We start from the raw sequence: 14458 nt of genomic DNA on the forward strand, positions 1-14458 counted from the left end.
AAGACCATTAATATCATTAAGACTATCTGAGCTAATTAGCTGGATAAAGTTCAAATCAAAGAAGAATTTTCCAAAAGCTGAGATGTTGAAAATTTTGGTCAATGTGGAAGACAGACTAGGGAAAGCAAGGCTGCATTTGTTTTTCTTTGCTGTTAGCACTCCAAATCTACAAACAAGTCTGTAAAAAAGAATGTCTTCATTTTTTCTATTGCATTATTTACTCCTTATAGTAAATGTTTATATGTTTCCCATGTTACTCTTTTTTGGCATCATTAATTTTATCAATGGAGATTATTGATTCCTCTATGATGTGTAAGGCTCTTGGTCAGATACAGATAAATATCACACAGTCCCTCTCAGGTAGGTAACTGTCTCAGAGCCACACCAGCCAGGGCTATGATGATTACTTTTATCATGAAGTTCAAGATGCCTCATCTATGTTTTTCATCCTAGAAGCTGTGTTAAGAGAGTGAATAATATGGAAGGTTGTAAATGTCCCGGAATAGTGTTTCCCAAATTGGCTGTGACTCAGAATCACTGGCGAGAACCTGATGAAACAGACTCCACCCCAGGTTTAATGAATAAGAATCTTTAGAGAATGATAATGCTGAATTGGGTACATTTAACAAGCTTCCCAGACGTAGTCGGTTCAGCCCCAATGGCTCTCGAAAGTCTCCTACACTATGGCAACTTTCTGAGTGAAAGCACTAAGGAAATTTAAGCTATGATTTATAATAACATATATTAAACTACTTTAAATCTTTTTTTACATGAGACAGGTATCCTAATTTATGAGTTAAGACTATGCTTTTGACTGAGACCTGGGTTTGCTATGACTTAGTAGCTGGATGACACTGGATATGTTAAAACCTCTTGGAATATTGATTTCCTTAATTATAGCTATATGTTGTAAGGATTAAAAGAGCAAGTGCTAACTAAGTGCTTATATGTTATTTAGGAGGGCTTAAATAACTAAATACTAATCTTTACTCACCATTGAATACTTCATTAAATTCCCCTGGGGGTGCATGAGTGATGAATTTAGCAGCTATGCGTACCTAGAGAAATAAAATTTATAGTAAGAAAATTATGAAGAGTAACAGATAAAAGAGCAATTAGCAGATTATAAAATTTTCATTACACTCCTTGTTTAAACCTTTAGGTCCCAGTCAGCTTATACTCTCCGTTATTACAATATTCATCAATAACTACAAATAATAGCAACTTTTTTACTGACCAAAAAGGTTTTCCAAAATGTGTCTGTTCTACTTACTAAGAAATAACACATCTTTCAAAGTTAATGTAATGTTTTCAACTTAGTTATATTTAAAAAAAAATATAGTAGTAAATTGTGCTTTTGTAACTTTTTTAACTTTTTAAATTTTACATTATTCCAGAAGTATTCAAGGATAAATAGCTGCACTTCTCTCAGAAGGATATTCTTATCCTGGTTAGAAAGTAAGTTCTACTTGTACAGAATTCAATGGGAGTTTTTTCCTATTTGAAGATTTCAGGATGTTGTTATTATTATTATTTTGTATTTTAAGACTTTTTTTTTAAGAACAGTTTTAGGTTCACAGCAAAATTCATAGAAAGGTACAGAGATTTACCCTATACTTCCTGTTCCCTGCATGCATAGCTTCTGTTAAAAATAACACCCACACCAGAATGGTACACTTCTTATAATCTATGAACTTACATTTATACATCATTATCACCCAAATGTATTACATGCATTCACCATTATATTATCATATAGAGTATTTTCACTGCCCTAAAAAGCCTGTGTGTTCTGCCTATTCAACACTTTTTACCTCTAGGAATTGATTTTGGTAAGGTGAAAAAATGAATTTATTTTAAAACACACCCTGTTTAAGTGTTGTTCATTCTCATCTGATTCTAAGACTTTCAAACTATCAACAATAAACTGGTCAATAATTTAATAGGTGTGGCATGTATATATTTCAGTATCAAATGAGCTCTAAAATTCCAATTTCACTGCCCTTATCAAATAAACAAAACCTGTGTTCGCTGAGGGTTCTCAGAGGCAAGTAAACTTTTAATTAGGGGCTGTAAATTCTATAAGAAATATATTCTCAGTGATCTCTAGGACAGAATGGAATATTAGTTTCACTGAATAAAACTTACTGATAGCTATGTTTGTTTTTAAATTTCCATTAAAATAAATATTATTTTCCTAGGTTAACCCTGGAAACACCAACAAGACTCAGAATGCACTAAGAAATAAAATTCAGGTGTATGTAGTGCACTTTATATTGATTTATTATCAGTAAAGACTAAGGTTTAAAAAGCATAAAGATATCTTAAATTAGGATCAATGTTGTAAAAAATGGATGGTGACTTTCCAAATAATTTGCTTTATGTTTATTCTTTTAAAGGTCATTTTAAGTAGTTCTTTAGGAACTGTGTTCTCATTAGTAACCAATTATGTTTTGTCAGATACAGACAAACAGGGAAGGCAGGCAAGTTTGTTTTACGTAAAGCAATTTCATTTCTAAAAATTCTATCAACTCTAAGGAACAGCTGCTTTTCTGGGGTGTCTTAAACACCTGAAGATTTACTGAAGCCATTATGTAACACACATGGAATACCAAAGACTCTCTCCTCCACCAAGCTTTTAGTCAGGTTCCTCTGAACTTTCCTCCCAACTAGACCTTTTTTTTGGCCCCATCCTGCCTGCCTGCGAGTCTGTCTTGGCAAGAATCCTGCTCCCCGTTTAGCGGGAATTTCCCCACTCTTGGCATTTGATTACCCTTGACATCTGATCAAGTTCTTTATCTTTACCTTCGACGTAAAGGCAAGTCCTCCACCTGCCTTTAGCGAGAATTCCTCTGCCCTTAATGTGTCCTCTCAATAATTTCCATCCACTGACTCCCTCACTCTGTTTGTCAGCTATAAATCCCCAGTTGTCTTTGCTTTATTTGGAACTGAGCTGGATAGATCTTATTATTTTAACAAGTGCCAGAATAATTTTTTTTAACAGGGGTCATCACTATCTTATGCCACCTAGTGTAATAGTATAAAAATGACATACTTAAGCATAAAATTTACAACATACAAGAAAGGACAAGAACAAAAGAAGTCAACAAATTCTTTTTAGCCTTAAGCCAGTGGTTCTGTACCCTGGCTACACATTAGAACCACCTAAAATACTGATATTTAGAATCACTAAAAGTATTGATGTCTGAGTTCCACCCACAAAGAGTTTGATGTAATAGACCTGGGGTAGGGCTTGGACATCCCTGTTTTTAAAAGCGTCCTAGGTAATTCTAACGTGCTGCCAAGGTCAAGAACTGCTACCTTAAGGTACTAGGAAGTGTACATCTTCAGGATGGATACAAATAACATAAGCATACAGTCGGCACCTTAGCTTTTTAAGTCTTTGTATATTCTCCCACTGTTAGCAAAACAATCTAATACAAATTACTGTCTTTAGTAAATACCTGCCAATAATTTAAAAATAACTATAATTCAAAGGAGCAAAACTGCCAAATCAGAAATACAGGTAACACACAGCACAGGACTTCAGAGGAAGGAGATGGAAATGGGCTGCGTTGGTCCAAGGCAGCCCTATGGCAGAGGGAACTGAGATCGGAGCTGAGCTCTGCAGAGTGCTCCAGACAGCAGAGGGGAGGAGAGGGAGGGCCTAAGAAGGAGGGAGTAATAAGGACAAAAATGATGGGGGAAAAGCAGCTTGTTGTAAACAGACTAGTCTGGCAGGTACCGAGGATTTGAAGATAAAAGAGAAGGGGAGTGGAGGATGAGTCAGAGGGCATTAGTTATGCTAATATCAAGTCTGGTTTTATTCTGCAGGTAATGAAGAACTGCTTTCTGAGTGGGAAGCTCCCTCAGTAAAAATTAACCTAGTTGTAATATGGGAGTCCTGGAGTCATAAGTACAGCTTCACAAATCCCAGAAATCAGAAATCTCCCCTAAGAGCTAACTATGAAATCAGGACAGATGCAACTAAAACCACCTTCGTCACTCATTCAACAAGCAGCGGAAGGCCTGCTTGTTAGACACGGGTTTAGGCCGCGGTGGTTCAACTGCATATGGTCCTTATGGAGCTTACATTCTCGTGAGTAAAGAGACAATAACAGACAAAAATAAGTAACTAAATTACATGGTCTGCTAGCCAGTGAGGAACACTGAGGAGTAAAAAAATTAAAACAGGTTCAGAGGATACGAAATGTTAAGATTTGGAATTGGACAGGGTGACCAAAGAAGGCTTCATGGAGAAGATGACTTCTGATTACATATCTGGAGTACGTAAGGGATGCAGAACAGGGCAATTGCAAAGACCCTTTAGGCAAGAAAGTATGTCTGGGACAGAGGGCCAGGGGAGTACAGGGAAGAGATTAAGGCCATAGAGGTAAGTGGTAAAGAGGTAAAAGCCCAGATCATGTGGGGACTTGTAGTCAGAATGAGAGCTTTTATTCTGAGGAAGATAGGATTCAAAATCCACTGGAGGATTTTGCACACAAGAGTGACATGTTCTGACTTAAAATTTTTTTTAAAGATTTTATTCATTTTTAGACAGAGAGGATGGGAGGGAGAAAGAGAGGAGAGAAACATCAATGTGTGGTTTACTCTTGCACGTCCCCTACTGGGGACCTGGCCTGCAACCCAGGCACGTGCTCTGACTGGGAATCCAACCCTCGACCCCTTGTTTTGCAGGCCGGTGCTTGATCCACTGAGCCACACCAGCCAGGGCCTGACTTAAATTCTTAAACCAGATCTGGGGGCTGCTTTGAGGACAGACTGCTAGAGGTGTGGGGGAGGGCAGTAACAGCAAAGCAGGGAGACCAGAGAAGAGGCTGATGCAATGACGCAGGTGGGAAACCCCAGTGTGCCCCCATACCCCCCACCCCCAGAGTGTTTAGAATAAAGATGTGTGAAAATTAGTCAAAATCTGGATATTTGAAGGCAGGGTCTACAGGATTTGCTGATGGATTATATGTGGATTGTGAGAAAGATGAGTCAAAGATGACACTAAACTTTGAAGTGAGCAACTAACAAATGAAGGTGTCATTAACTAAGATGGGGAAAGGATGCAAAAGAAGCTGTGATACACACATTTTTGATACATCTGGGCTTCCATCTAGCCCAGTAAAATCTGGGAACAAAAATCTACAGAAACAAAGTCCTCTCCCAGAGGTGCCCAACATGTAGACTGTGGGCCGCATGCAGCCCAGGACGGCTGTGAATGCGGCCCAACACAAAATCGTAAATTCACTTAAAACATTATGAGATTTTTTTTGTGATTATCTGTCGCAATGTATTTAATGTGTGGTCCAAGACAACACTTATTCCAATGTGTCCCAAAGATGCCCAAAGGTTGAACACCCTTGAGGGTACCCTACCTAAAGACCTGACTTGGTTTTGGTGTTGGGTATATATCCTTATTATGGAAGAAAATGCCATTCAAATGTTAGGCTATACAGTTAACTTTCATGGTCCTGATACCATGCTGTAAAAAAAATATTCAATTTCATACTTACCTGGCTCACTTGAAAAAAGAATCTAGTCCTTCCGTATTTATTAAATTAGTTATTATTGTACTTTTATACATTAGTTTCAGCAACCTAGCTAATATGAGTTTGTCCCCGAGAGTTCTAGTCTTAGTATTCTGATGGAGGAAGCTTCTGGGCTTAACAGGCAGAGGACTAAGATTTGGAGAGTGGTTCTTGAGTTGCATGAGAATCGTTAGGAAGCTTATTAAAAAGAGATTCCTGAGCACTGGTCCCCCCAAATTTTGATCCAGTCGTGGTCTAAGGTACTATCATACCAGAAGGTTCTTAAGACAGTTCCATTGGCCTTGTCCAAAGGACTTTTATGTTCTTTAAATTCCTGAAGTCATGTTTCTCAACACTGAGTTTATAACACATTTTGAATACTAACATTTTTAGTGGCACTAAGGTAATTTAACAGTAACTATAATGCAGTCATGGCCAGAAAACGATAATGTGTCAGTGTCTATAGAAATATCCATATTACTACACCATTAAACTAGATTGCTGTCTAGGCCTATGTCAGTATTTCAGTATAACTGTTTGCTATCTTAACTCTTTACTTACTATCTTCTCAAAGCAATCAGAGCGGGTAAGAGCACAGGTCTAGAAACAGCTTGCCATGGTGTATCTGCTCTACTATTAGTAGTTCTGGACATTTGGTCATGTTTTTAATCTCAAATATGCCTGTTCACTCAACTGTAAAATGAGGATAACATAAGAGTCTACCCCATGGTGATGTTTTGAGATGAACACATGTGAATGCATAAAGTACTGGGTTGGCCAAAAAGTCCATTTAGTTTTTTCCATAAAATAAAAGACACATTTTTAATTTTCACCAATAACTTTATTGACTTGCCTATTTTGAGTATGTTGCTCTCTCTCGCTATTGGCTCCTAGTGGGCAGAGGCCAGGGGTGCTGCTAACATTTTCCAATGCCTAAGATCACCCCATAGCAACAAATTACTTGGTCAAATTGTCAATAGCACCAAGGAACTCAGCAAACCACTTTTGACACATTGGATCAGTTAGCACCTTCTCTATACACTGCACACGTTTTTTTGCATGTGTGTTTCAGTTGTGGTTTTATCTTTCTTGAAATAATAAAGCATAACTGGCTGACAATGCTGCATCTTTTTCCATCTTCAATATTAAAATGGCTGCACAAAAATTCACCAATTTTGATAAGTTTTAAAAAAATGCATGCTGATATGACAGCTGTCACAATACAATCTAATAAAACTGTTCTGAATAAAGTCAAAGACAAGAAAGCACTGCTAGAGCCATCTACAGAAAAAACTAAATGAACTTTTTGGCCAACCCAGTATCTAGCACATAGTGAAGCACTTAAATGTTATGTAGAGGCCAAGTAAGTCACAAGGAAGGTTCTCTCAAACTCTAACAAACCCATCACCTTTCTTTGGTGCAGTCTGGTATTATGCTGTCTTCTACGTTATACCATGAGTTACACTGTGTCATATGATCCACTCAGCCGAACATTCTATCTCATAGACACTGCCCTAACAACAAAATTTATGTGCAGTTATGGAAAAGATAAAATTTTACATACAGATCAAAATTTAGTAAAGAATTTCGGTAAATCACAAAAACATAGAAGGAATGGAGAGGCTGGAGGCAAAGAGAACAATTAAAAATGCTGTTAAAAATAAATAATTCAAGCTTAAGAAAATATCCTGAATGAAGACAATGGTAGAAGGAATGTGGACAGGTTAGACATGCTATTAAGAGGAAGTTAAGATACAAAAGAAACTAGTATACTGGCTGCCTCTCAGGGAAACTGCGTGGCTGGAAAACAGGTGGGAGGGGACTTTTTACTTATGCTTTTTCCTACCATTTTAATTTTAAACACATGATTATAGTTCCTATATAGCTAAAATATATATATATATTTGTTTTATTTATTTATTTATTTTAAATTTTATTTTAATTTATTTTTTCAAATACATTAGTCTCTGCCTCCCCCCATATATATATATTTGTTAATAGAGGAACAGAATCCATTAGGAAGGAAGAATGAACCTGACTGGAATACTAATTGAACATGAGAGGAGAGACTAAGGGCGAAAAATATAATGCCAACATTTTGAGTTTGTGTGACTAAAAGTGAATATTGGGGTGAACAGACATGCTGAGGCCAAATGGAGGCCCTGGTGAAGTGAGGAGGGAGAACAGTACGTGCGTGTTGTCGCCTCGCTCCCCCAAGCAGTCAGACTGTCTTCAGTGTCAGGACTAATTTCCCCTATCCAGGCTTTTTATTTTCAGAAGTTGATCCATGTAAGAACTTACTTATTTACTTACCTAGACTCTGAACCAAATATATGTATGTGGAAGAGAGAAGAGAGCAGATGATACCTGATCCTAGTGTGTTTTTCTGAGCTCAAACGACGTGACTTAGAGCAGATGAAGAAAAAACTTTTATTAAGGGTTTTGCAAGGCTGCTCATTTTGGCACACATTAAAGGCTTTGCAGCTTTATAGGATTTACTAGGAAAAATCCTCCCGGGGAGGGGTGGAGGCGGGCGTCAAATGTTTCCAGCAGTGACAAGGCAGGGTACCAGTAACGGCAGCAAGATGCTCAGGGACAAAAATGCCCAAAGAGGCACTCAGAGTGTGGACACATTCTCAAACACAAGAAATACCTAGAGATTAGCAGAAATAGTTGGGGTCGGGGAGGGAGATGAAGGAGCAAAAGCTAGGGAAATATCAGAAAGAGTGGAGATGCAACTGATTGGTCTCTCTCATACCAATCGGTTGTGCCTACATTATATACCTGGTCCTATGCTAGGCATTAGATAAAAAACATGGTTTCAGTTACCAAGGAATTTGTTTCATTATCACGGCAAATGTGCAAAAGCAGACAATGCCAGAAACTCCTTGAACATTTTAGTGTTTCAATATTTAAAATCAATTTTTTAAAATTAGTTTGAAAAATTCATTAAACTTTGTTCAGTTGGTTTTATCCAATTCCCCTTACCTCCCCATTTTAGAGGAACACAGGCCTATCAAGATAAGTGATTTTTTCCAAAATCTCACTGCTAGCCAAAAGCACAGCAGGGAGAAGCCAATCTCCTGACACTCAGAATCATTCTTTACTACTACATCATCACAAAACCTCATTTATAATTCATTAAATGGAGGCCTCTATTGTTTTCCCCCCCATTCATTGTTACATGGAAAAGTATAGTGAAAAAAACATGGTTTCTGAAACAGACAAACCTGGGGTCTGAATTTTCTGACAAATTACACTACTCTGCTTAGCAGTATGGCTGGTCCTAATAAAATAGCTAGATGGTCTAAAAGAAATGATAATAAATTTATACTCATAATCAAAGATCAGGTATGTGAGTTTGTACCTGCTTAGACTTTATGCTCCTGTCCAAGGATTTTATGACAGATTGTATGAATAGTACTAAGAAAAGCTAACTGAAAAGAAAGGGCGGGGGGGGGGGAGATAAAAGGTTGGCAGTATTAATACTAATTGATGACTTGTTAGAAAATACCATGGCACATAAGTTTTAGGTCTTACTTCATCCTGTAAGGGTAATAACTCATCTAGTAAGTTAAGGAGGAAATAAAAATCAAGGAAATCTAGTTTAAAAGTGTTAAGTGTTTTTCCATGAGCTCTAGCAGGGTCCTTTTGTATTCATACACAACACTGTCCACATCTCTCCTAAATAATTTTGATAAACCTGTTCCTCAAAAAGTGCCTTACAGATGGTACCATTGTCTAAACTTAAAGCATGCAGATCCATTTTTCCGTTATAGTATTTTTTGAGGTTGTACACAAAATTTTACCACTAGTTAACCCAAAGGGGAAAAAAATATGCGAATTGCATTTTTTTCAGCCTAAAAAATTCTCTCCGCATCTGTTTTAAAAATGATGAATCAGCTTTCCATGCAGACAGTGCTCTCGCCAACATGGTGAATGCTCTTAAAACCCTACCTACTTTCTGTAAGAAGTGTGGCTAGCATCAACCCAACCAAGTAACAGAGTACAAGGAGGGCAAGGATTCTCCGTATGTGCAGGGAAAGCACTGTTATGGCAGGAAGCAGAGCGGCTAAGGTAGCAGCCTAAGCCGATTTTCAGCAAAAAAGGCTAAAACTACAAAGAAAATTGTGTTGAGGCTTTGAATGTGTTGAGCCTAACTGCAGATCTAGGAGAATGCTGGCTACTAAGATATGCAAGCATTTTGAACTGGGAGGAGATAAGAAGAGAAAGGGCCAAGTGATCCAGTTCTAAGCTTCATGTTATTATGTGATGATAAAATCTTGAGCATAAAAAAATTGCTGCATCATGAAATAAAGGAAATAGACATGCAAAGAACCCAAACAAGTAGTTCATCGCGTATTTTGACCTTCCTAATTATGTTACCTTATTATTTTGGTCTTGTTAAGCATGTGGAACCAAGTAACTTGATGGGTTTTATTAACTAGAAGAGTAAGAGCTCATTCTCAGAAACTGACCTCGAGAATAAGAGTAAGGGCATTTACTTCTACAAGTTATTACACTTTCTACTTCCTGTTTTATTTAGTCGGCTCATCATGACCATTTCAGGTAACAATGCAAAAGTTAAAAAACCCAACTTCCTCTTTATAAAGTGATAAAAACTTCAGCAGTTAGTTATGCAAATGGTTGATCTTACTAGCTTTTATAGAAATACATCAAGGAAATCACCAAATTCACCTCTGGGTTCAGTGCTTTTGGAAAACATAACAAAGATAAAAAGTTGTATTAAAATATATTTGGCATCATGACATATATGCCTTAAAAAACCCCAAGTCAAATGCAGTTGAGGTCTTAGTTAAAAACAGAAAAAATGGAAACTTTAGAGTTCCTTCAAGGAAGAATCAATACAAATTAAGGCTAAAAATATCTTTTTAAAAATTTGTTTGCAATAGTGCCTTGGTTGTGAAAATTTTCTAGAATAAGAATCTCATTTAAGCATTACTTATTTCTGAACGCTAAAGTATTCATTTCAACAAGTCTTGTTAGAAGAATACTTTCTCAGTTCCTGAATTCAGTTAAAAGGAAGCAGAAGTCTGGAGAAAGAGGGGGCAAGTTAGGCATAAAGATAAAGAGAATTAAAGAAATCTTGTAAGTCAAAGCTCTTCCTTTTTACTTAGAGATCCACAACACAAAAGTATATATCAGTTTCATCTCTGTCTGTGAATGAGAATTTAATAAAATTTCAGAAACTTCAAGTCATATAGATTAATGAGACATTTATTGTATCAGCTATTTTTAATTATCCACACTAATGAAGACAGTGTGGTTAATCTAAAAACTGTTTACTGGCATGAAATTCATCAACATTTTTTGGCAGATTTACCATACTAATTTTGATTTGCTTAGTATGTCATTAAGTAACAAAAGAAATGTGCTGGGAAATAAGAACTTGGTCAATCTACTATTATAAAATCAATACTATTAATGTTATTAAACACTGTCATTCACAGGCATCTTAATTTGCACTTTGAGATATATATATATATAGAAATATATATATATGTATTTCCAAGTTTAATTAAAAAGGCATTCTAAATCAGTGTCAAAGACAAAAACCTGACCACACTGGTAAATGTAGTATTGTTTAGGCACAATAAACTTCAAAGTTTGCTGTTATTTAAATGCTTAGTGAAACTGTTATAACAATGTTAAAATAAGTGGACCATCAGTTCGGCTAACAAATGTTTTGTTATCCCATGATTTTCACTGTAATTTAATTTCATCTGAATAATAACTATTAGCCTTAGAAAAAGCATTTATTATAGCTTTCTCTCCAGCACAAATTCATATAAAATGCCTTTCCCTCATAAGCTTACACATTTATGAGGATTTTCAAGAAAGAGAAAATTTAACACTCAAGTGAATTTCAAAATTGCATGCCATATGTAGGTATATCAAATTATTCTATACAGAGGACACCTGGATCATGAACAGTCCCCTCCACCATCCCAATGTTTTATTGAAAAAAAGAAAGCTGAGATAGATTTACAAAACACTCAAGGGTGCACATTTTGTTAACAGCCACTATAGGAAACAAAAGACATAATTCTTGTCCTATAGGAAGTCGCCTAGTGAAATCATTCTAATTACTACAGGCCCTAAAACCACGTAGTTACTGAAAAGCCTGACAAACTGTTAAGAAAGGTGTGCAGATGTCAGAAAAACAAAAACAACCCCCCCCAACTACCTTACACAGAATATGCTCTTATACTTAAAACACTTTTGAAAAAATAAGGACACAAATTACACACTGACAAATCCAAGTATAATCAAAGACACCCCAGTGGAGCATCGAAGATAGCACAATGCTTTGTCCAGACTTGAACGTGTTAACATGAGGCTTATGTGCTTTATAAAACCATTTTGGAGTTAAAAAAGAATCCGCTGGCTAATCTCGATTGGTTAACAAGAAATTGAAAACCATTTTTAATTATTGTTAAGAGGATGTAAGGCGCAAGGGATGAAGTCAACGCTGGGCCCTCTGCACATACATACAATCAAGGGAGTGTCTACAGGGAAAAGAGTGGTGCTCAAATTCTGAATCAAATGTCCTGAGGCTTTCACATTTATTACTGCGAATTAGTTCAGTTTATAGTACGTGAGGAGAGACGGATAGGGACCTCTCTTTGTCGAGGAGTCGTGACAGCAAAATCACTTCCTGGGGAAGGAGGAGCAAAAGGGAAGTTAAGAGGCCACCCTGACCAGGAAGTGGCTCGCCCTAAACTAGCCTCAATCACATTTAAAAATGGGGGGATGGGGTAAGCCCTAGCAGCTCAAGGCAATGGGAAACAACTGCCTCTTAATACGCCGCGACATCACCATCGTCCCCTGTCTTAATCGAGTCCACAGCCACGATTCAGTAAGGGAACATCTCTTTTCTTGCAGGAAGGGCCCCTGGGCTGTGCAAGCCCAAAAGGAAAAGAGTCCAGAAATGGGGAACTGGGGCCACTGTGAGCCTGGGTAAACCCCTCAAGAGAAAAGCGTCCCAGCTGCGGAAGGCGTTAAGTCAGCACGGGCTAAGAAGCTTCTTTCTCCTGGGGTCCCTTCCAGGGTTCCCACTGCAGCGGGTCGAACTCCTGTTCCCTGTCGCGGGAGGAGGTGAGAGGGAGAGAGGTGTACCCCTTACCTTCTCCTCATCCGACACCCGATCCTCGAAGTCGGCCATCTTGGCTGCTCTGGCCCAGCCCGGCCCGGCGCGAGGCAGGCCGGGAAGGAAGCTGAGTGATGGAAGCACCGCGGGGGCCATCGCAGGGACCCGCCCGGAAACGCTGAGCCGGAGGGCGCCATGTCAGTTACGGGCGCTGGGGCTGGGGTGGCTCAGAGCGGCAGCGCCTCAGGAAGTCTTCCTTGCCTTAAACGATTTTTAAGTCTAATAACGTCCTCTCTGTGTTACATTCATTTCCTCATTCATCTATGAGGGTGCGTGTTTCGACTGTTCTTGGCGCCCGAGCTCCATGCAACCAAATAGCAATTGTTACTCCTATAGGTTTCCCCAATACCAGTGATTTCCATCGCAGACGAGTCCAAAAGAAGAGCGGCGCGGCCCTGCTCGCTCCGTAGCTTTTCCAAGCCCAGGAAAGGGGTGGGGGGGGGTGAAAGGTGACCCTTACTCGTATGGAAGCAACACTTCACATCTCAGTCTAGTTTCTGCAGGAGTAGGTGCCGCTATCCGCCCCTTCCCTCCCTCGGCAGGAATAGGTAGCCCCAGTCCTGGGACGCTCTTTCATCTTCCAAATCTCGGTCCCCGTTCCCTGGGACGCTCAGCCTTCACAGAGGCCGACTTCAAATCCGCCACTATCCCAGGATTCCCGACTCCGGGTTTCCTGCCCTTCTCCCCCTCCCAGCTCCCGGCGACTGAGGGAGCGGCAAGATGGCGGACGGTGGCGGGTTGGCTGAAGCCGCTACTGCTGCGGCTTCTCCTCCGGCACCTGCTCCCGGCCTGAGCCCGCCGCTGGGCTGGAGCGAGCGGCTACGGGCCAGGCTGGCGGGGACTGGGGTCTCGCTGTGGTTCGTGGTGGGGCTGGGGCTGGGGCTGCTTTACGCTCTGAGGGTCCCGCTGCGGCTGTGTGAGAATTTGGCAGCGGGTGAGAGGCCCAGACTTCCCCGGGGACGGGCAGGGGTCCAGGAGAGGTCCCGGGGGCAAGGGCTAAAGGGCACAGATTCAGTGGTCACTGGTTTCGGAGAAGTCGATGCGGTGCGACCGGGTAGGTTTTTTTTTCTCGGGCCGGAATTCCGCAGCTGACTGTCAAACCCCAGCTGTCGCCGCCTACTCCTCCCGGGAGCTAAGGTCCGCCCTCCCTCTGCTGTCCTTGTTTACCCGAGGAGACGCCACCCGACGAGCTGTAAGCTTCAGGCGGTAGGACAGAGGCGAGCACTTGCAGACTTGGAAGCAGAATTTATACACTCCCCTTCCTCTCCGCCATTGGCAGGATCCCTTGAAAACCAGCCCTTTGAGTCTCCCGCCCCCCATTTGCGGGTACCCCCAGCCCAGACGACAAAGATGAGCGCTTCTGCCCTCCGCTTTAGACAGCGAAGAGCTTAAAGAAAATGCCGTGATCTTAACCACCCATTCTCAAGTTCTAAAATAGTTTCGTCAAGCCATCGTTTTCCTGATATTTTTGGCTGTTCTTTGCTTTGGGCCTTACCTGGAGTAATACAATAGAAAAGTACAGGTAGTAAAGATAGAGAGAGCAACAGATAGCAGCGGGCACTTCCCTGGGTTCTTTGCCTCAACATTTGCAGGGAGCTTGCGGTGTAGTCTGGGCCGAGGGTGCAAAACGCGTGGGAAGTGACGATCCCCGGGGTGCTGCAAATACTCCTCTAACGGTAGCCAGGACACCGTGGATGGGGGCTGGGGCCGCGTCCGGAGTCCTTACAGTGTTTCCACCCCGGCCCCGAAT

General features: G+C 40.1%; 2 protein-coding genes and 1 pseudogene across 4 annotated transcripts in view; 2 read left to right on the top strand and 1 right to left on the bottom strand.

The window, feature by feature from the left end:
- CAPZA1 (capping actin protein of muscle Z-line subunit alpha 1) overlaps window positions 1–12783 on the bottom strand; it is a 34217-nt gene extending 21434 nt beyond the window's left edge. Inside the window, exons 1-2 of the mRNA XM_054565005.1 lie at window positions 12685–12783; window positions 995–1058 (exon numbers count right to left, since the gene is read on the bottom strand). Of these exons, the coding sequence (XP_054420980.1) occupies window positions 995–1058; window positions 12685–12723 (103 nt within the window). The 5' untranslated portion in view covers window positions 12724–12783. The remainder of the gene's footprint in view (window positions 1–994; window positions 1059–12684) is intronic.
- LOC129063902 (60S ribosomal protein L36a-like) lies at window positions 9470–9791 on the top strand (annotated as a pseudogene).
- A 645-nt stretch (window positions 12784–13428) lies between the features above and the next one.
- Window positions 13429–14458, top strand: part of ST7L (suppression of tumorigenicity 7 like) — a 59386-nt gene continuing 58356 nt past the window's right edge. For all 3 annotated transcript variants that reach the window (XM_054564936.1, XM_054564937.1, XM_054564938.1), the window contains exon 1: window positions 13429–13642. In XM_054564936.1, coding sequence (XP_054420911.1) covers window positions 13429–13642 — 214 coding nt within the window. The remainder of the gene's footprint in view (window positions 13643–14458) is intronic.

The sequence above is a fragment of the Pteronotus mesoamericanus genome, unplaced genomic scaffold (assembly GCF_021234165.1).
Source record: "Pteronotus mesoamericanus isolate MK-2021 breed Mesoamerican mustached bat unplaced genomic scaffold, CSHL_Meso_final scaffold_99, whole genome shotgun sequence".
Classification (NCBI taxonomy): domain Eukaryota; kingdom Metazoa; phylum Chordata; class Mammalia; order Chiroptera; family Mormoopidae; genus Pteronotus; species Pteronotus mesoamericanus.